We start from the raw sequence: 22,539 nt of genomic DNA, 5'->3' as shown, positions 1-22,539 counted from the left end.
GATTGCAGTTTTAAGTGTGATTTTACATGGCCTCCTTCCTGCTCTCCCCTTGCCCATTTACTCTCATTGAGAGCTGACAACTATGCCTGTGTTCTAATATTTTTTGCCTCTTTGCTTTTACACATATTTCTCCCTACTTGAAATGCCTTTCCTTTCCTGTTGAAATTTTACAATCCCTTTTTCTCCTCAGAATTAATCATACCAAACTCATTCTCTTTACGGTATATTTTATTCTCATTTGTATTTTAATTAGTGATTCTTTTTTTTCTCCATTTTTCCTGTTAAAGTATATGTTAGTGATGATATAGGTTTACCATAGCAACCTTATATGGTGTGGAGAGTTTAGACAGTTAATAAAGGTGGCGAATAGGAGACTAAGTGAATTACTGCTAAAGAAGATCTCTATTTTCTTTTTCACCATTAACCTTTTACTTTTTCAGGTACAAGCTCTTATATGGGCTTCAACTAAACTAAAGTGAATTAAGAATACATTCAGGGTATGGGGATCATCTGGTATTTGTTATAGTGACATACTGAGGAATATCTCTCATCTGTTTTTTTTATAAACATCTATAAATCATAGGATTGCATTTGTGAATATTTCTCAGTGTGTCATATAAATATTTTCTTTATATTTGTTTCAAAATGAATGCTTTATTATGTTCTGTGTATCATTAAAATATCCATATTTACTAGTGCTTATTAGGAGTAAAGAATCATTGTTTCTTATCAGTAGCCTAGTGCCATAGAATCTGACTGCTTGCATAGGAATGGATTACTTAATAGAGACCTGTCTGCAAAATGTATTCCATATTTTAATCTTTCAGAAACATACGGGCGAGATGAAACTACATCTTGAAAATGTCATCAAGGAAAACGAAAGGTAGATCAATTAACTGTTGATTTTTTTATTGTTATTCTAGGTAACTTTTATTGTTGTTATTTGATATTTTATTCATATAGTATACTGGTTATGAGTACAGACTCTGGAGCCTGATTTTCTGTTTGACTCCTAGGTCCATTACTTACTAGCTATGCAACCTTAGACAGTTACTTAACCTCTTTGTGCTTTAGTTTTCTCATCTATGAATTGTAAATAATAATTTATTTCATAGGGCTGACTGTAGGGGAAGATAGGGTACATAATAAACGCTTTATAAATATTAGCAATCATTAATAAGATAGTTATTTTAATCACGTATGTTATGAAACATACTGATAAAACAAAAACTGACAATCCACCATCCAGTTAAGAGTTAAAAAAAGTTACCAATACTGGTACATCTACCCATGTTTTCCTTCCCTATCCCATTCCTCTCCTGCCTTCTGCCAGATATTAACACTTTCTTGAATTTTGTGTTTATCATTCCCTTGCTTTTTGAATTTTTTAATAGGTGTGTGTATCCTTAACAATTATTATTCAGTTTTGTATTTTTTTTTAGCTATATAAAAATCATATTTAGTCTCCTGGGACTTTTTCTTCTACTCAGTATCATGCACAAATAAGCACAAGAGTTTCAAGGGATAATCTTGCTGGGTCATAGATTATATTAATACTCAGTTTTACAATATAACACCAACTTAATTTCCAAAGTGGCTGTACCGATTTACATTCCCACCTGTGATATTTATGAGTTCTTATTGATCTATATGTTTTTATCAGCACTTAGTCTTACCAGGTTTCTTAATTTTTGTTATTTTGAGTCTTAAATGGTTTTTCATTGTGGTTATAATTTAACATTTCCCTGAATACTAATATGGTTAACCATTTTTCATATGTTTATTTACCCATGTGATTTTCTTTTCTCATTAAATGCTTGTTCATTTCTTTTTCCCACTTTCTATATACCTTTTCCTTATTAAATTGTCAAAGTACTTTATATACTCTGTATTCTGAATATTTGTTGGTGTGCCGATCTGTGTCAATGCAGTAATAATACTGTAAACGATAACCATTGTAGAAATTTCAGAGAGGAAGGGATTTAGTCACTTACATGTAAGTACTACTAGATCGCTGGTTTTAGGATCATAACTTAGGGGCTGTGATCTGGAGGTCAGAAATTTATGGTGCTGCCACCATCTCTGTTGCTACTCCTACAGCATCATTTCCATAAAGCTAGAGTCTTGCCATTGGGAAGCGAGGCACAGGGTATTGACTATAAGGATACCCTCATGTCTGTCCAGTTTTGCTTGCTTTCTGTCATACCAATAGAAAAATATTCTCAGCTCACTTCTGTTTTCCATATCCCCCTCAAGTGTCTTTCACTGGTGAAACTTTAATCCCACCCACAACTCCAGCTACAAGAACCACTAAGAAATATAGTTTTAGACTTTCAGCCACTGTGCTAGAGGCTGGAAGATGAAAAGGGATGGGAATGAATAATGTTGCTACAGTACCATACAACATGCTAGCCAGTAGGTGTTTCATGTATCTGTTCCCAGGTTATGATATGTTTCATGAAAAAAATTTTCTATTTTGTTTTTAATCTTAAGGTAGGTGAATCCATCTTTTTTCTTATGGTTGTTATTCTTTGTGTCTCTAACAAATCCTCCCCCAGCCTGTGATCATAAAGATCTCCTATTTTGGGCTAAAAATGTTTAAAGTTTTATTCTATCCCAAGTTTCTCAACTTTAACTTTTAAAGATCATGTAGCTGGGCTGAAATCTGATACATCTTTTGTTGTTGACTTGTATAACTAGACCAAACAGGGAACAAATAATTTTGTTTAGTTCTAAATTCATTTAAAACATGGGCTCTTTTATTTTTTTTTTAAAGATTTTATTTATTTATTTGCCAGAGAGAGAGAGAGAGAGCGCACAAGTAGGCAGAGAGGCAGGCAGAGGGAGAGGGAGAAGCAGGCTCTCCACTGAGCAGGGAGCCTGACCTGGGGCTCGATCCCAGGACTCTAGGATCATGACCTGAGCCGAAGGCAGCCGCTTAAGTGACTGAGCCACCCAGGTGCCCCTAAACGTGGGTTCTTTTAAAGCTAGCATTCTTTTGTATGTATTTTGCTATATATAGCAGTTTCCTTTTTTATTGTTAATTTATTTTAGTGTAATACATGTTGTTCTTTAGAATAGAATAATCTAGAACTCCCATGGAATTCGTATGTCTTGCTTTTGACTATTTTGTCATTTTCTCCCTTCCATTTTAAAAAATATGTTTCACTATTTCTCCTCTTCTCTAATTTCTGAAAGTTTCATATGTTTAAGCTAGTTGGCTGAAGTGTAAAATAAATCTTTTAATTGGGTTTTCAGTTTTCTTATTTGCTTTTCCCCCGTGGAAAAGTTTTTCTAACTTTAACTTTTTATGATTTACTATTCTATCTCAAAAAAATTATTAAATAAGCCATGCTGTTCCTAACAAAGAACATTGCTAAGATTTTTGAATCACCAATGTATGTAGATTAAGCTTGTATTTTAATGTAATGGGGATAGAAAACGTATTATATGGTTGAGATAATCATTTTGTTTCCTATATTTGATTCCACATACTTACTTCCTTTCATGTCCAGGTCTTTTTAAGCCAGTCTTTTAAAAATCTGCCTTTACCTATTTAACAGTAATGTGGTCATGTCTCATGAATGTATTTATTCCTAGTACAACAGGAAAGTGGGAAAAAATGGATTCTGAGCTTATTAAAAAGACACTTTTAGTAACTTGAAAATGTTCTCAGGTTTTAAAGTGAATTCTGCTTATTATGTTTTTAGGGCAACATCCTATCTTTAATTATGTATTGCAGTTAAGGACTGCAAAATCAAGAGAGTTTATCATTTTTAAGGAAAGTATCTTAAATGTGTATACATGGTCAGTTCTGAATAATGGAAGCTAGCAGTGACATGGATTATGTAGTAGTATGCAATTCTACACTGTTGGGTTTTGGAAACATTTTAATATTTACATTTTTATATGGGTGGATATAATGTGGGAATTGACTACAGATAGGAAATAATGAAGTCATTTAAATCAGGCTAAGGAAGAGGTGAAAAAATACTTTCCTTCCTCCCATTTTTAAGTCTGTTCCTTGAAATCTACTTCATGTTGAGAATATAGTGTTTTATATATTCTGTTTTGTACTAAATTTTTTCTGTAATACCATCTTTTCTCCTCAAAACTTATCAGAGGAAGTAAATTGGGTAAGATAATGAAATGCAGGATTATATGTACAACACTTTCTGGCACTAAATACTAATTTTTATTGTTTGTTATATTATTATTCAGGCTATGGAAGACATCATTTGTTGCCTCCATAAGAGCCATTTTTAATTCTTTCATTCAGCTCTGATTTTGTTCCAGTGTCACTGTGCTCAGGGGAGATGAGCTGCTTCCACAGTTCTAAGTGATAAGTCTTTTATTCACACTAGTTTGAATTTCTTTTTGCCAGGGATTGGTCTAGGAATGAACACGGGACCCTACTTTTAGCCAGTGAAGTTAAGAGAAAGTCTGTTGTAGAGCTTCTCGTAAAGAGTTTTCTCCCTGATTTAAAAAAAAAAAAAAAGGCTGGCAAGAAGAAAGCTTTACCTCTTTCCAGCTTCTTGTTATTTTAGAAAGTGATATGCGAAGTTGGTATAGCCATTTTGTATCCGTGGAGGTAGATACCAAGATTGAAAGAAGGGAGAGATGAGAAAACCTTTGGTCCTTATTATATTATTGAACTGCTGAAACAAGTCTGGAACCACTTACCCTCCCGATTTAATATTAGATGAAGTAATAAAATATTCATTCAGTCATTCATTTATAAGTATTTATTGAGTGCTTATATGTACCAGGCACTATTCAAGTGAATGTGTCAGTGATAAAACAGACAAAAATGACCAAACGTACTTGGGGTGCCTGAGTGGCTCGGTTAAGCATCTGTCTCTTGATTTTGGCCCAGGTAATGATATCAGAATCCTGATATCAAGCCGCTTGTTGGGCTCCCTGCTCAGTGGGGAGTCTACTTGTCCCTCTTTACCTCTGCCCCTCCCCCCACTAGTGTGTGTACTCTCTCTGGCTCGTTCTCAAATAAACAAATCTTTTTAAAAAAATGACCGTCCTTATTTTTTGTTAGTCATTTTGTTACTTACAGCCAAAATATACTAACTGATAGAGAGACTTAATTGCATCTGTCAGATTCGTAAACTACAGCCTGTGGACCAAATTTGGCCTGCTACCTTTTGTAAATAAAAGTTTATCGACTCAGCCACATTCATTCATTGATATATTGTCTATGGTAAACACTGCTGTTCTTGTGCTACTTGAGGTGCTGTGAGGAAGACCATCCCCAGAAGTCTGCCAAAATCCTAAGCTTTATAAAGTTTTAAATTTCCATTTCAAATCTCATATAAAGCCAGAGCTACCCTGATTTCTCTGTGTCTCTGTTTATAACTGAGTTTATTGTTCTCTATTTATGTGTATATTCATACACTCTAATTGTTTGTTATATTATTATTCAAGCTATGGAAGACATCATTTGTTGCCTCCATAAGAGCCATTTTGTATTTTCCCTTTGATTACTAGTCTCTAGTCATGCCAGCCTTCTTATTTGGCTTCCTTAAACCTGGCAAACCAGTGTCCGCCTGAAGACCTTACTTAATTCTTCTGCCTAGAATACTCTTCTCCAGACCCACACAGGACTGTCTTCCCTTTGTTCAGATCTTTTATCAGGAAAGCATTCCCTGACCACATTATCTAGCTGTTTCCACCGTCTTCCCCTTTCTTTTTTTTTTTCTATAATATAATTTTCTTTTATTTATGGCACCTATTACTACTTGAAATTATTTATTTGCCTATTTGCTTATTTTTTTTGTCTTATCTACTAGAATGTATCCTTCATGCGAGCAAGGCCCTTGTCTATTCTTACTTACCACTCTATCCCTAACACCGTTGAATAGTGCTTTATCTTTATGCAAAAACCATATAATTCACTCTTTATGATTTCCAGTTTCAATTTCTTTGAAGAGTAAAAACTTAGAGATGCTTTTGATCTCCTTTTGATCTTCTGTGATTTTATAATTTTTCTGACTTTTTGTAATTATTTTACTTACCTCTAATTTAACAGTAGTTATTTAATGACTCATCTTTATTGAGCCTTTCATTTTCAGTTTAGGTTTCATGGAAAAAAAACTCTTTTATACTTTAATTGTACCATTTTGGGTCATATTTAATTAAATTGTGCAATCATAATAACAGGTTCATGCAGCTATGATGTAGATTGACTGTTCCAACTTCTTTTTAGTATGCCTTCCGTATTACAGAGGCTGGAAAACTAGCTCAGGATATGAATTAGGTTCTGCTAATGATAAGTACTTGTAAGAGACCTAAATTAGGAGATAAGTAGGAGGAGAAGCAGTATCTGAGGATCTATTTTTGTGGCTGAGAATCTACCAAGTGTAGTGTAGTTCTAGAGCTGATAATTCTGGGCAGCCGCTTCTCTTGAAGCTAAGGCAGGGTGTTCCTGCAGGCAATAGCTCTCTGACAGTAACATCCTAATCCCAGGATCTCAGATGAAAAGGTGTGATCTTGGAACCAGCAGTTGGTATAGTTGCTTCCTCCTGATTATCTAGCTTCCTAACTGTGGCCTGTATATCAGTTCTTAGCAAATCAGTTTTGCAATTAGCTAAACCAAGATTGACTTTTTCTACAAATTGCACTAGAAAATAGAGATCAACTAATCAATGGTGACAGCAGAAAAAAATGAAATCTAGTTATTAATAATAAGGATAGGGACACCTGGGTGGCTCAGTTGGTTAAAAACGTCTGCCTTCAGCTCAGGTCGTGATCCCAGGGTCCTGGGATTGAGTCCCCCATCAGGTTCCTTGCTCAGCTGGGAGCCTGCTTCTCCCTCTGCCTACTTCTCCCTCTGTCTGCCACTCCCTCCGCTTGTGCTCTTTCTCGCTGTCTGACAAATAAATAAATAAAAATCTTATAAAAAATAATAATGATAACACTGTCTACCTTCACAAAGCTTTGTATGATTTCTCTTATCAAGCCATCCAAAATGATGGAAGTTTCTTCTTTTTATTTTCCCAAGGCTCTTAGATTTTTTTAAAAAGATTTTATTTGTTTGACAGAGAGATGGGGGGGGGAGCAGCAGAGAGGGAGTAGGAGAGGGAGAGGGAGAAGCAGGCTCTCTGCCTAGCAGGGAGCCCAGTGTGGGGCTCAATCCCAGGACCCTGGGATTATGACCTGAGCCGAAGGCAGTTAACCAGCTGAGCCACCCAGGCGGCCCTAAGGCTCTTACATTTTGACTTAATTATTATATATTTGAATAAGTACAACTAGAACCAGAAGTCTTGCTATCTTGTGTGTAATACTGCTTCAAATATTTGTTGAACATGATTAAATTACTGATGTCTAATCTCAAGATTTATTAACAATACATAAAAAACAGTGCTTTGAAAAAGAGTAATTCCTTAAATCTTTGCAGTAATTAAATGGTTTTATTTTCTCAATTATACTGTTAATATCTTTGGAGAATTAGATAAAATTCATTTAATCAGTATTTATAAATATATTATTATGTTATATATTACAAATATATTATGTTTCAAAGAAAAGGGCAAAAATAAGTATATAAGATAAAAATAAGCATAAGGATATAGAGGATAGGAAGAACAATTAACAAGTTTGAGTATGTATTTTTCTGTTTATATGCACTCATATCAAGCAACAAGAATACACTGTTGTTTTTAAAGGCCTGTGAAACATTTATAAACATAGACATGGACTGCAAACCTTGCCCACCATATATGCACATACAAATTTAAAACAATATAAGTCATGCCTACAATAAAATTAGAAATAACAAAAAACAGCGGTACCTGGGCGGCTCAGTCAGTTAAGTGTCTGCCTTAGGCTCAGGTCATGGTCTTGGGGTCCTGGGATTGAGCCCTGCTGCAGGCTCCCTGCTCAGTGAGGGGTTTGCCTCTTCTCCCTCTCCCTCTCCTCCTCAGCCTCCCCCCACCCATGCATGCTTATGCTCTCTCTCAAATAAATAAAGTCTTAAAAAAAAATAACAATAAACAGGCACAAATAATTTTTTAACTACATTTTCAACTAACCCCTGAGATGAAAAGGAATTGAAAACTAAAATTAAAAACTTAGAATAAGCAACATATCAAACTAGTGAGATGTAGCCAAACTAGTACTTAGAACATTTTTAATCAATTGAAAATAAGTGAATAGGGAGTTTTGTTTACAATGATATCAAGACTAGGTAATCAGACTCCTTCTGAGAAAAACCAGAAATTCGAGACAAAAACTAGAAAATTGGAACAAAAATTTGACAACAATCAGATCTATTTAGATGAATTGGACTCAGTGGAGAATTATAGGGTAAGACCAGGAAAATAATGAAATCCAGGGATATGAGCCTGCCTTTGAGCTGCCTTCCCCTAGGTACATCTCCCTATCCTGGAGGAGGTGAAGAGAGGTTGAAAAACTGAGCTTGAAACAAATTCATAGGGCTAGAGAGATTAAATTTGAAAGTCAGGGCCCATCAGATTTGAGGGTGAGTGGCTTAGGAACTTCCCAGGCATTGGGTTGGGATACCCTAGAAGTAAGAGTGACCCCCAAAATATACTAGTCCTAAAAAGATTTAAAACATAGCTTGGAATTATCTGAATCTCTGATGTTGATATAAGGTGATCAGAGATTGATAATGCGCCTAGCCACCTGGAAAAAAAAAAAGGAAGACCATTTTAGAGGAAGATAACATTATTGCTAGGCCTCAAAATATCTCCAAATATTTTTACATGTAATACCTGGCTCATATTTTTAAGACAGAATTTTTTTAAAATGATAAGAAATAATAGGCAATAGAAGAAAATCCACAGGATTGGTCTTTAAAATAACTCTGCTTAATATGTTCAATGAAAAAAAGACAATTTTGAGAATGTTGATAAGAGAATAGGGAACACTAAAAAAAGACCAAACTGAAATTCTGAAACTGAAAAAAAAAATACAGGGATGAAATAAGATATGACTGAAGAGAGAATTAATGGAATGGAATCCAAGTCTGAAGAAAATATTCAGAAGGAAGGTCAGAGAGACAAGAAGATAAAAAAAAAATACAGGAAATAATGTAAGAGACATGAGGGAAATAGTGAAAAGAGCTAAAATTCATATAACTTAAGTCCCAGAAAGAGAGGGCAGAGAGACAATTGATCCACAAATTAAAGAAACACCATATATCATAAGCAGGATAGTACAAAAAACTATAGATACATTATTATAAGATCAGATACAAAATCAAAGACAATTTTTAAAAATGTTCAAAGCAGAAAAATTATCTTCAAAGAAACAGCAGTAAGACATAAATGAACTTCTCAACAGAAATGATGGAAATCAGGAAACAGTGAACTATCTTCAAAGCTGAAAGAAAAACTATTAACTTAAAATTATGTATCTAGTGAAACTTTTTTCTAGAAGTCACATAAGTACATTTTCAGATGAAAAGAAATTGAGAAAATTACCATTAGCAAAATTAAAATCTTAAAAGGATATTCTACAAAAAGAAAGGAAAGGGTAACTATGGGAGAAAGTCTAATGAAGATCAACTATTCTGAAACAATAATAATGTTTCTAAAATACCTGTAGAGAATTAAAATACAAGGCAACAATATCATAAATTTGGGAAAAGGGTAAATAGAGTTAAAATATTCTCAGCTTCCAGCATTACCCAAAAGAAATAGAATACTAATATAATTTAGAGTTTTGCTAATTCTGTATGCATGTTATCATCTCTAGGGTAGACACTGAAAGTAAAGAATCATCTAACTGCCAAACTAATAGAGTAGAAAAATATAGTAATAAAAACCTATAGAACAACAGGAACTCTCACTCATTGCTTGTGGGAAAGCAAAATGTACAGTCACCCAGGAAGACAGTTTGGTCCAGGTTTCTTAAAAAATGAAACTTATTCTTACCATAACAATCCAGCAGTCATACTCCTTGATATTTACCTAAAGGAGTTGAAAACTTATGTCTACACAAAAACCTACACATGAATGTTTATGGCAGCTTTATTCACAATTGCCAAAACTTGGAAACAACCAAGATTTCCTTCAATAGGTGAATGGATAAATAAACTGTGGTACATCCAAACTATCAAGCCAGGAGAAGATATGGAGGAGCCCTAAATAGATATTACTAAGTGAAAGAAGCCAATCTGAAAAGGTTACAGATTGTATGATTCCAAACTATGTGACATTCTGGAAAAGACAAAACTATGGAGACAAGGGGCACCTGGGTGGCACAATTGGTTGGGCGTCCAGCTCTTGATTTCGGCTCAGGTCATGATCTCGGGGTCATGAAATCAAGCCCCACAGTCTGCTTAAGACTGTCTCTCCCTCTCATTCTGCCCCTCCCCTGACCATGCTTGCACACACACGCACTCCCTCTCTCAAATAAAGAACCTTTAAAAAAACAAAACAAAACTATGGGGACAATAAAATGATCAGTGGTTGCCAGGGGCTGGGGGAAGGGGGCGGGAGTAGAGAGGATGAAAAGGCAGAGCACATAGGATTTTTAGGACAGTGAAACTGTTCTGTAAGACACTAGTAATGGATACATGTCATTGTAGGATGTAGGATGTATAGCACTAAGAGTGAATCCTAATGTAAACTATAGACTTTGGGTAATTGTGTCAATGTAGGTTTATCAGTTGCGACAGAATGTACCACTCTGGTGGGGGAGGTCATGCTGAGGGGGGCCAAGGGGTATACTGGGGAATGTCTCTACTTTCTGCTCTCTTTGCTGTGAACCTAAAACTACTCAAAAATTAAGTCTTATTTTTTAAAAAGAGTCACCTAAAATGAACACATTAAAAAGAATAATCAAAAGAAAGCATGAATGAATGGATAAAGAAGATGTGGAATATTATGCAGCCATCAAAAGGAATGAGATCTTGCCATTTGCAACGACGTGGATGGAACTGAAGGGTATTATGCTGAGCGAAATAAATCAAACAGAGAAAGACATGTATCATATGACCTCACTGATATGAGGAATTCTTAATCTCAGGAAACAAACTGAGGGATGCTGGGGTGGGGGGTGGGGTGGGAGGGATGGGGTGACTGGGTGATGGACACTGGGGAGGGTATGTGCTCTGGTAAGCGCTGTGAATTGTGCAAGACTGTTGAATCTCAGATCTGTACCTCTGAAACAAATAATGCAATATATGTTAAGAAAAAAAAAAGATAGCAGGAGGGGAAGAATGAAGGGGGGAAATCGGAGGGGGAGACGAACCATGAGAGATGATGGACTCTGAAAAACAAATTGAGGGTTCTAGAGGGGAGGGGGGTGGGAGGATGGGTTAGCCTGGTGACGGGTATTAAAGAGGGCATGTTCTGCATGGAGCACTGAGTGTTATACACAAACAATGAATCATGGAACACTACATCTAAAACTAATGATGTAATGTATGGTGATTAACATAACAATAAAAAAATTTTAAAAAAAAGAAAGAAAGCATGAAAGTAAAGAAAATCCTAATAGGCAGGGCATATAGAAACAAATACTAAGGGAGTAGATATAAACCCAAATATATCGCTAATTATATTAAATTTCAGTGTATTACATGCTACCATTAAAAGTGATGTATCAGAGGAGAGTAAAAAAAGAAACCAGTTATGGTATGTACTTATCAGAGAGATTCCTAAAATGTAATATAGAATGGATGCAGATAAAAGGATGGAAAACAGATAACACCATGCAAGTGCTAACCAAAAGAAAGCTGGTAATATCAGACACAGTAGACTTTAATGCAGAACAGATTATTAGAGATAAAAAGGGATACTTCATAATGATAAAAGATTCATTTTTCCCAAAAGATGTGACAGTTTTAAATTTGTGAGCACTCAATAACAAAGGCTCAGAATGGAAAATTTTCAATTTTTCTGTTCTTCTAGAATCAAAAAATTCAATTATAGCACTGAGTGGCAAGACAGACTAAATTTTTTTAAAGTACTTAAAAGTATCAATAACAACAGGTTATTTTCAAATATGTTATACTATTTTTTAAATATTTACTTTTCCTGACAGAAAATGTTTAATAAGAGAAAAATGACCAATATATAAATATAACAAGAATTTTTTTAAAAGATTTTATTTATTTGTCAGAGAGAGAGAGAGAGAGCACAAGCAGAGGGAGAAGCAGGCAGAAGGAGAAGCAGAGTTCCTGCCAAGGAAGGAGCCCAATGCGGGAATCGATCCCAGGACGCTGGGATCATGACCTGAGCCAAAGGCAGACGCTTAACTGAGACTGAGCCACCCAGGCGTCCCTATAACAAGAATTTTTAAAAAGGCACGCCAAACCCCAGAGAAAAACTGTGATAGTAGGAAATATAAACAGATTGCTCTCAGTAATTTGAAAAAAAACAGAAAAAAAAGTAAGAGTATGTAATATTTGAACAATGCAGTTAACAAATCTGTAAGGGACGCATATTGAATACTACTACCTTCAGAATACATAGCCGTCCTAAGTACACATATAATATTTCCACAATTAACCAGTTCAAAAAAGTAACTCAGGGATTTTTAAAGTCTCAAAATTACTCTGCTTAGAGGGAAATCCAAAGTCTTAACTGCATATATTAGAAAAGAAAGTCTAAAAATCAGTGATCTCTAAGAATTTGCAAAAGAGGTCAGAAAAAGGACAGTAAACTAACCCAAAATTATAAAACACCTGGGGAATCTGGGCACGTTGGGCAAGAGTCAGCAGGCATTGCAAACTGCAAGATTGGACACCCTGTCCCTAAGTACTTAAGATACTAAAACAAAAATAAGCTATACATAGGCAGTCCTTGCTGTGTTTGATAGTGCAGGACTTTAAAAATGACCATGCAAGCTGAAACTGTGGAAAGTGATCTTAATAATCAATGGATGAAAATTACGATTTTTCTGTGACCTTTAAAAATTTTTGCAAAAATACTAATTGTCTTGGTGTTTATATAACTGTACTGTTGATTATAAGGGATGAGTTTTTGTTTTACAAAGAAATAAAACATTTTAATTCTCAATGTTTCTAATGTTTTTAGTATACTAAGTGAATATTAATTTTACTATTTTTTTCATTTCATTTTAAAATGACTCTAGGGGGTTTACCTGAGTTGACTTATGATGCAAATATCTGTATAATGGAAATGATGGAATATTATGCCATCATTAAAGTATTTATAGGAAAATATTTTATAATCTGGAAGAATGCGTATGTTTCAGTAATACAGTTTAAAAGGCAGGTTATAAAATATTAGCAATATGGTATATCTGTCTATTTTTAATGAAGAGCAAAAATTCTGCTAGAAAATATATCACGCCATTAATAATGGTTTTTCTCTGGGACTTGGGATGTCTTTTTTAAAACTCTTATTATATTTTATGTTATAAAGTAAGTATTTTTTCAAATACCAGAAGTACTTAAACAAACTCATTATTATATGGTCAGTTAGTCTTCGACAAAAAAAGGTAAGAATATGTGATGGGAGGGGCGCCTGGGTGGCTCAGTCGTTAAGCGTCTGCCTTCGGCTCAGGTCATGATCCCAGGGTCCTGGGATCGAGCCCCACATCGGGCTCCCTACTCTGCGGGAAGACTGCTTCTCCCTCTCCCACTCCCCCGCTTGTGTTCCCTTTCTCACTGTGTCTCTCTGTCAAATAAATAAAATCTTAAAAAAAAAAAATATGCAATGGGAAAAAGTCTCTTCAACAAATGATATGGGGAAACTGGACAGCTACATGCCAAAGAATGAAACTGGACCATTTTCTTACACCAGGCACAAAAATAAATCCAAAATGGATGAAAGACCTAACTGTGAGACCTTAAACCATAAAAATCCTAGAAGAGAGCATAGGCAGAAATGTCTCTCACATCAGCTATAGCAACATTTTCTTTTTAGATAGATCTCCTGAGGCAAGGGAAACAAAAGCAAAAAATAGAACACTGGGACTACATTAAAATAAATAGCTTGTGCATAGCAAAGGAAACAATCAACAAAACTAAAGGCAGCTTACAGAATGGAAGAAGATATTTGCAAATGACATATCTGCTAAACAGTTCAAAATATAATAAAGAATTTATATAACTCAACACCAAAAGAAGAAATAATCTAATTTAAAATGGGCAGAAGACATGAACAGATATTTCTCCAAAGAAGACATAAATGCCCAACATCTGAAAAGAGGCTCAACATCACTCCTCATCGGGGAAATCAAATCAAAACCACAGTGAGATATTACCTTACACCTGTCAGAATGGCTAAAACCAGAAACACAAGAAACAGCAAGTGTTGGAAAGGATGTGGAGAAAAAGGAACCCTTGTTCACTGTTGGTGGGAATGCAAACTGGTGTAGCCACTGTAGAAAACAGTATGGAAGTTCCGTTCCTCAAAAGAGTAAAAATAAAACTACCCTAAAATCCAGTAATCAGACTACTGGGTATTTACCCATAGAATACAGAAACACTAATTTGAAAAGATACATGCAACCCTATCTTTATTGTAGCATTATTTACAATAGGCAAATTATGGAAACAGCCCAAGTGTCCATCAATAGATGAATGGATAAAGAAGTTGTGTGTGTGTGTGTGTGTGTGTGTGTGTATACATACATTCAATGGAATATTATTCAGCCATAAAAAAGAATGAACTCTTGCCATTTGCAATGACTTGGATGGAGTTAGAGTATAATGCTAAGTGAAATAGTCAGAGAAAGACAGATACCATACAATTTCACTCGTGTGGGATTTAAGAAAACAAATGAACAAAGTGGGGGAAGAAAAAAGAGAAACAAACCGAGAAACAGACCCTTAGCTATAGAGAACAAACTGATGGTTACCAGAGGGGAGGTGGTTGGGGGGGATGGGTGAAATAGGTGATGGGGATTAAGGAGTGCACTTGTGATGAGAACTGGGTGAAGTATAGAATTGTTGAATTGATGTATTGTATGCCTGAAACTAATATAACACTGTTAACTATATTGGAATTAAAATTAAAAATTTAATAAAAACAAAAAAATAAAAATACTAGAAATGTTTTAAAATATGAACGTTTGTTTGTGTTATTGATAAAATTTTTAACTAGGGAATAATTAGCAACCTCTGTCCTTTCCTTAGGGAGTAATTATTTTTTTTGTTGTTTCTAAGGTTAATTACCTATGAATTTCATGTGTTTGATGAACTTTGTTTTCAATAAATATATTCTAAAAATTAAAATTGAATTTTTCTAGTTTCAAAGGAGATTTTAAATACAGTAGGTAATTCTCTTTATCTTAAATATATAGATGCAGTTTCTTTGGGAAACTACCTTGAGATGTGTTTATTATAAATAACATTTTCTGCTAATAATTTATACTTTAAAGGTTTTCAAGTTTTTCTGATACTATAAATATTTTTTTCCTTTTAGGTTTGTATCATTTTAAAGTAAAATACTTAATCAGTCTTTTCAGATGTACTTTCTAAAGCCTTCTTTTGGTAGCTGTTTTAAAATACAAAATATCTGTAATTTAATGTTAAGATTAATTTTGAATTTAAGGCTTTCAGAGTTATGGTCAAGCTTATTTAAAATATGCTGAAAACTAAAGCCTCTAATCATCTTGCTTTCATAACCAACAGTTTTATTCAACTCTTTTTATTAACTGGATTAAGTGAGATGTTACCTGAGTTTTGTGAAACACAATGAAGAAAATAATTCTATAATATTTTATATCCCATTTCCTTTTAATTGCCTAGATGAAAACCACTGTTATAGTTATATTTTTTCCTGAATGGCCTGTTTCATAAATTAATAGGGTGTAATATCTGAATTTTACCTTCTTGAATAACTAAAATCTCCTTAGGACAAACTGAATTATGGTTGAATTAATTATGACAAATTTAATGCATTTGAAATTGTTATATTTTTATTTTCATAGCACAGTATTTAATGGTGATTAACTATTTAATTTTTGAAGTCTACTTAAAAATTATTTTTGTGTAAGAAATTTTTTTTAAAGAATGTTTTTGGTTCCCAAATGTTTATTTAGTTTACCTTGAAACAGTGATTACTGTTGGTACAATGAATTTATATTATTACTGTGTTAACTCTTTTTTCTGAAGGTTGCACAGTGAATTAAAAGATGCTGTTGAAAAGCAACTGGAGTCCCTTCCCTTTGGCACAGACATGGGAAATGATATATATACAGATGATGAAACAGTTAGGAATCTACGAGAACAATTACAACTAGCCAATCAAGTGAGTGATACAAATTTTTTTAAACTATATTCTGAATAAACAGAATTTTTAAAATCTGTGTTAATCATTATTTATGAATGATAATAACAGAATAGCAAAATTAGTACTTACTGATTTCTACAATTTATAAGAATAGTTAACAGGTAACAAAACTTGTAATATATACCCTCCCTGGTTGTTAAAAATATAGCTACCAAATGTATATTTTAATTGAATCATGAATCTTTTGACATTTTTATGTCTTATAAAAATATCTTAATGCCAGGAGTGCCTGCGTGGCTCAGTGGGTTGGGCATCTGACTTGATTTTGGCTCAGGTCATGATCATGAGATTGAGGCCTGCATCTGGCTCCGTGCTCAGTGAAGTCTGCTTGAGATTCTCTCTCTCCCTCTCCTTCTGCCCCTCCCCCAGCTGGCTACATGCATGCGTGCGTGCACTCTCTTTCTCTAAAATAAATAAATAAATCTTTTAAAAAATATATTTTAATGCCCAAGAAAATTTTTAAAGAAAAAAATAATCATCCACTCACCTAAATTTACATTTTTCATTTTTCTGTGTTTTCTTCTGATACGGCGTTTTCCTCAATTTTCAAAGATTATAGAATTATATTTTTCAAAAATTACACTTAACTTCTCTGTATTACTTTTTCTCCTTTTTTCCTCCCTCGTAGTAATTGAAATATTTGGGAAGCTATATTTTATATATATATATATATTTTATATATATATATATATATATATCCTGTTTTCAACACTGAAATTTGTGATTGTACATAAGGGAATTTTATTTTAATTTACAGTTTTATATCCTAGGCATCTCATATCTTATATGGATTTGAATCTCTGTTCTGCTTTCTAGCTGTGTGCCTCAGTTTCTTCATTTATAAATGGAGATTACAAATTCCTTATTGTGATTTTGATTTTATAGTTATCTATGAAAAATCATTTTTTATACCCTAGAAATTTAGTTTTGGAATTCTTATATTTATGGAAGTGATAATTACCTGATTAAATTAAACTGGATTTAAACAGGCTATATTTACCATGATAAAGGAGCATGTATTTAACACTGATTTTATTTTTTCATGTGTAAAGGGAAGGAATTTGAAAAAGTAATAGAGGAAAAAAAACGAGAAAGCATGCTCTTTCAAACTTTTCCAACTTTCAAGCTCTAGTTTGAGGTCTGTTCAAAATATTATCAAAAAGGACTTATAAATGTTTATATAGAAATAAATGGAAATTAATTTAATTAAGACTTATGAAGGCTTTCTAACAGGCTATCAAAAGCTAGTGCACAATATGCAATTCTTGGTACTCTGGAAAAAGATTGTGATAGACCATATGTAAAAGAACCCTCTGTTATATACCTTAAATATATGCAATGATTATTTGTCAATTCTACCTCAATAAAACTGGAAAAAAAACTTTTTTTTTAAAGGAAGTGGAATGAAAACTAGATAAGATTTGTAGTTTCAAAAAACAAAACAAAAACAGAACCCTGTCTCTAAAAGGCATCTCTCTGCAGTACTTGTATTGCTATAATTTCCAATGTTAAATTTTATTAAAACTTCAAAATTACTTATTCTTTTTTTCTTATTCAACCAAATTTGTTGTCTCATTCCTTCTTTTTCTCCTCCTGCCTTACCCTCTCTTTGCCTTTCTCCTACATCTTGCTCCACCTCATATTATTTCTCTGAAGATGGTCCTATTTTTTTTGCTACATTTTGGATCAGTCACTTCATAGAAGAAATTGATGAGGTCCAACTCTGAGCAGTCAAAAAGGAAAAAGCTGATTGGTTATAAACACAATTTCCCACAAAATCTATAATGTATTTTGTAAATAAATATAAAATTTTAACTGAATGAGAGTTTAGGCATCTTATGAAGTATAAATAATAGAAAATGTTAATAACTCAATAGTATCAAAATAGTAATGTTAAATATTCTGCTTATTATTCATATATGTTTATTTGGTTTTTAAGGTGTGATAAAACACATAAAATTATTTTGGTATCCATCACTAAATTGAAAGACCTTTGTGTTATGCATGAAGACTAGTTGAATCCAAACCGAAGAGACAAAAATTAAGTTAAATACAATTTATAGTAAAAAATAGAATAATTTTTATATTATGCTTTATCAAAGTAATAGGCATAAAGAAATTGACTATTCAGATATCTTCATTTATTTCACAAGTATTAATTAGATGTCTGTTAGATACCAGGCACTGTGCTAATTGTTGAGGATACAGTAGAGAGTGTTGGTTCCTGCTTTCGTGGAAAACAGGCTTTTGTTAAAAAAAAAAAACAAAAAAACCTCTCGTCAAACTTCTTGAGTTTGTTCTCTATTTGTAGCTCTGTGATCTTGGGAAATGTCTTTTTACCTTACCTTCATTTATATATGGAGATTATAATAATTCTTATCTCATGGAGTTCTTATGGTAATTCAGAAATTCCCATAAAGCACTTAATGTAATGCCTAACACACATGTAAATTAATAAATTTATGTATTATTTTTATCACCATCATTACCAAACAGCAAGATAAAGAATTAAAATTGAGTACAAAAGGTGCTGGGTAAAGCAAATGTAATGGCCTTGGAAGCTGATAACACTAGCGCAATATTGAGTACCTAACTTAATATTTTTAGTTTGGAGTATTTTGTTCTGCTATGATAATGTGATTTGTAAGAATCTTTCTGGGGGCAGGTTGGCAGTAAGAGCCTTAGAAACGTTTATATTCAGGGGCACCTGGGTGGCTCAGTCGGTTAAGCCACTGCCTTCGGCTCAGGTCATGATCCCAGGGTCCTGGGATCGAGCCCCACTTCGGGCTCCCTGCTCAGCGGGGAGCCTGCTTCTCCCTCTGCCTCTGCCTGCGTCTCTGCCTACTTGTTCTCTCTCTCTGTGTGTCAAATAAATAAATAAAATCTTTAAGAAAAAAAAAAAAAGAAACGTTTATATCCTTGACCAATTAATTAGACTAGGATATCACATAGATTCTAGGAATCTATCCTAAGAAACTGTATGTGAAAATTGATGGATAAATATGTTCATTATACCATTATATTTGATAATGAAAATTGGAAATAGTTTAAAAATCTAACAATATGGAATCACTTAAATTGGTTTTTCAAATGATGGGTTATACCATTTAAAAATTTTATATTAGTACATTGGTTCTCAATTTTTTTGTGCATTATAATTTCCCAAGGGCTTTTTGAAATAGAGATTATTATTCTCCTTTCCCAAGGGGTATCTTGAATCTTGAATCTTTCTGATTCAAGAAGTCTGGGCTCAATAATTTGTGTTTCTGACAGGTTCTGAGGTAATGCTGATGATTTAGTCCTATAAGAACCACTGCTTTAGAGATTCTTGGTTTTCTGTTTGTCCAGATGATTCTTACCATCAGGCAGGTTTGTAAAACTGCAACCTTTTGAGGTTATGACATGTCTTTCTGACCATTCTACTGAAAAGAAAATGTTTTTATGGAATTGAAATGAATTGTCCAAGATCATTCAGCCAAAAATCAGGGATTGAATCCAAGTCTTATGGCTCCAGATTCTGTTCATCTACACGTTTTAAAACTATATAAGTTTTAGGCAAAACTAATTGATGATGTAGAAACCAGGATCATAGTTATTTTGAGGGAATAGTAGTATCTTGAAGAGAGGGGTATCGGGCTTCTAGGTGCTAGTAATAACATGCTCTTTCTTGAACAGTGTGCTGGTTACATAGGGGCAATCACTTTGTGAAAATTCATGATTTGTGTGTTTTCTGAATGCATGTTATACTTCAGTAATAGTCTCCTTAAAACTTATGAACCTCTGTTTACTTTAAATATATACTCACTATCTTCTTAAAATGCTTATCTTTTCACTACACCTTGTTACCTTCTTACTAAAACAGGGTGGCTTAGTTCTGCCCTGGGATTTAAAAGTTTGGGCTTTTGGGACACCTGGGTGGCGCAGTCAGTTGGGCATCCAACTCTTGGTTTCAGCTTGGGTCATGGTCTCAGGGTGGTGGGATTGAGCCCAGTGTCAAGCCCTGCATCGGGCCCCGCCCTGAGTGGGGAGTCTGCTTAAGATCACCTCTCCCTCTCCCGCTGCCCCTCCCTACCCCTCTCTCTCTCTCTGTCTCTCTTAAATAAATAAATAAATAAATAAATAAATCTTTAAAAGTTTGGGATTTAGAAACAAAGAGGTAAATGTTTCCTCCTGACTCAAGTCAACAACTTGTTGAGGAACCCTCAGCAAATGGCCAAAACCTGCTCCACTTGTCTTTTTAGATAATAAAAAGAGAATAATGCTCTGTACCTAAGAGCTTAGCATTCCTTACCCTTTTTGGTTTCAGGACCCCTCTCCAGGATGCTTAAAAATTATTGCGGACCTCGAAGAATTCTCTTTTTGTGAATTATATATCTATCAGTATTTATCATATTATAGATTAAAACTGAGACATATTTAAAAACAAATGGGAGCATAAGAACACATTCCAATACCCATCAGAGAGGTGACATCACATCATATAAACTTTGGAAAACTTCAGTGTACACTCCTGAGAAGATGAGAGTGAAAAAAGCAAATAATGTCTTCATATTATAATGAACATAATTTTGACTTCAGGAGTCCCTATATCACACTTTGAGACTTGCTATGTTGAAAGAATAGTTAATGATGTGAGAAAACTCTGATTATAAAATGCCAAGTGAAAATAATACAGTACAAATAGTACACTGTATGATTCCCAATTTTGTTAAAAGAACAGAAATACAAAATTCTCTTCCAAAATCACATTTAAAAACATGAATACATCCAAAATTTATAAAGATGCTTATACCCAGACACTAGCAGTATGTACTATCAGGTGGTAAAATTACAGGTAATTCTTGTTTTCTGTTTTGCTGTCTTTTCCCAACTTTCTACAACATTTATTACTTTTACAATCTGAAAAAAATCTTGTACTTTATCAGGGGTAGTTCTCTTTAGTAATTTCCAAGGCTTACATTTTCTTATGGAACAAAGATAGTGCTTTAAATCCATATCTCTGATTTAAGAGTTAAATTTTAGCTATGAAATCTGAATAAAAAGAAAATTTCAACATAAGGAATTTTCATCTTTAGGTTTATTCTCTGAAATGCTTTTTTGTTGTTTTATTTGATTTTGGTGTTTTTGTTGTTGTTGTTGTTTGGTTTTTTTAGAGGGAAAGAGAGGGAGAGGAGGAGGGAGGGAGAGAGAATCTTGGGCAGGCATCACGCTCAGCACAGAGCCCAATGCGGGGCTCTGTCTTACATCCCTGAGATCGTGGCCTGAGCCAAAATCAAAGGTCAGGTGCTTAATCAGCTGAGTTCCCCTTCTCTGAATTGTTATTAATCAAGTGTATAACATCAGAAATATTACAACTATACCATCTTTACACAAGTTCCATTTTTATTTTTGTGACTTTATATACAAGAATTCATGCTGTAAAAGAGTATGATTCATTTGTACTATGCAATAGCCTGCTAATTTAATGAATTCTTGATTCTTTTTGTTTTATAGGAAAAAACTCAGGCTGTGGAACTCTGGCAGACTGTTTCTCAGGAGCTGGACAGACTTCAGAGACTTTACCAGGAACATATGACTGAGGCCCAGATTCATGTAGTTGAAAGTCAAAAACAAAAGGTAATCTTGGGTTTCATGGTTTTCTTGTATATCAGTTTTCATGTATATCTTCATTCTTGAGAAACTCTGTTTTGAAGAGGAATGCCTAAGTGTCTACTGTGTTATGTATGTTAAATCGATCTTTGCTGGTTAGAAATTTCTTGGACAGTTACAGCAATGCCTGCTATACATTAGGTTTTATAATGTGATTATCAATGAAACTAATCAATTAATTGTAAGAAGCAGCTATATGATGATTCTGTATAAATGGACCCCCAGAGCTTTTATATTGGTTTATGACAGGAACTATTCATTAGATTATGGCCAATGAAGAAACCTGCTCAAATATAATGACAACACCATGTGAAGTGAAAATGTTAACACTCTTAAAGTTACCTCTAAAATAGATGTCAAGTGGGGGCACCTGGGTGGCTCAGCCATTAAGCGTCTGCCTTCAGCTCAGGTCATGGTCCCAGGATCCTGGGATCGAGCCCCACGTCAGGCTCCCTGCTCAGCGGGAAGCCTGCTTCTCCCTCTCCCACTTCCCTTGCTTGTGTTCCCTCTCTCGCTAGCTCTCTCTGTCAAATAAATAAAATCTTAAAAATAAAATAAAATAGATGTCAAGTGTATTTAGCATAAATTAATCAGAATAGAATTTTACAATAGGAAGAGATCTTATTGGTTATTAAGGCATTCT

The 22,539-nt window shown here is 34.1% G+C and overlaps 1 protein-coding gene across 9 annotated transcripts in view; it reads left to right on the top strand.

The window, feature by feature from the left end:
* Positions 1-22,539, top strand: part of SCLT1 (sodium channel and clathrin linker 1) — a 215,143-nt gene that overhangs the window by 25,426 nt on the left and 167,178 nt on the right. For all 9 annotated transcript variants that reach the window (XM_032412836.1, XM_032412837.1, XM_032412839.1 and 6 more), the window contains exons 5-7: positions 828-883; positions 16,070-16,205; positions 21,741-21,863. In XM_032412836.1, coding sequence (XP_032268727.1) covers positions 828-883; positions 16,070-16,205; positions 21,741-21,863 — 315 coding nt within the window. The remainder of the gene's footprint in view (positions 1-827; positions 884-16,069; positions 16,206-21,740; positions 21,864-22,539) is intronic.

This window comes from Phoca vitulina, unplaced genomic scaffold, assembly GCF_004348235.1.
Source record: "Phoca vitulina isolate PV1807 unplaced genomic scaffold, GSC_HSeal_1.0 scaffold14, whole genome shotgun sequence".
In the NCBI taxonomy this organism is placed as follows: domain Eukaryota; kingdom Metazoa; phylum Chordata; class Mammalia; order Carnivora; family Phocidae; genus Phoca; species Phoca vitulina.
Note: the sequence above shows the minus strand (reverse complement) of the source record. Positions and strands in the feature narration are given on the sequence as shown.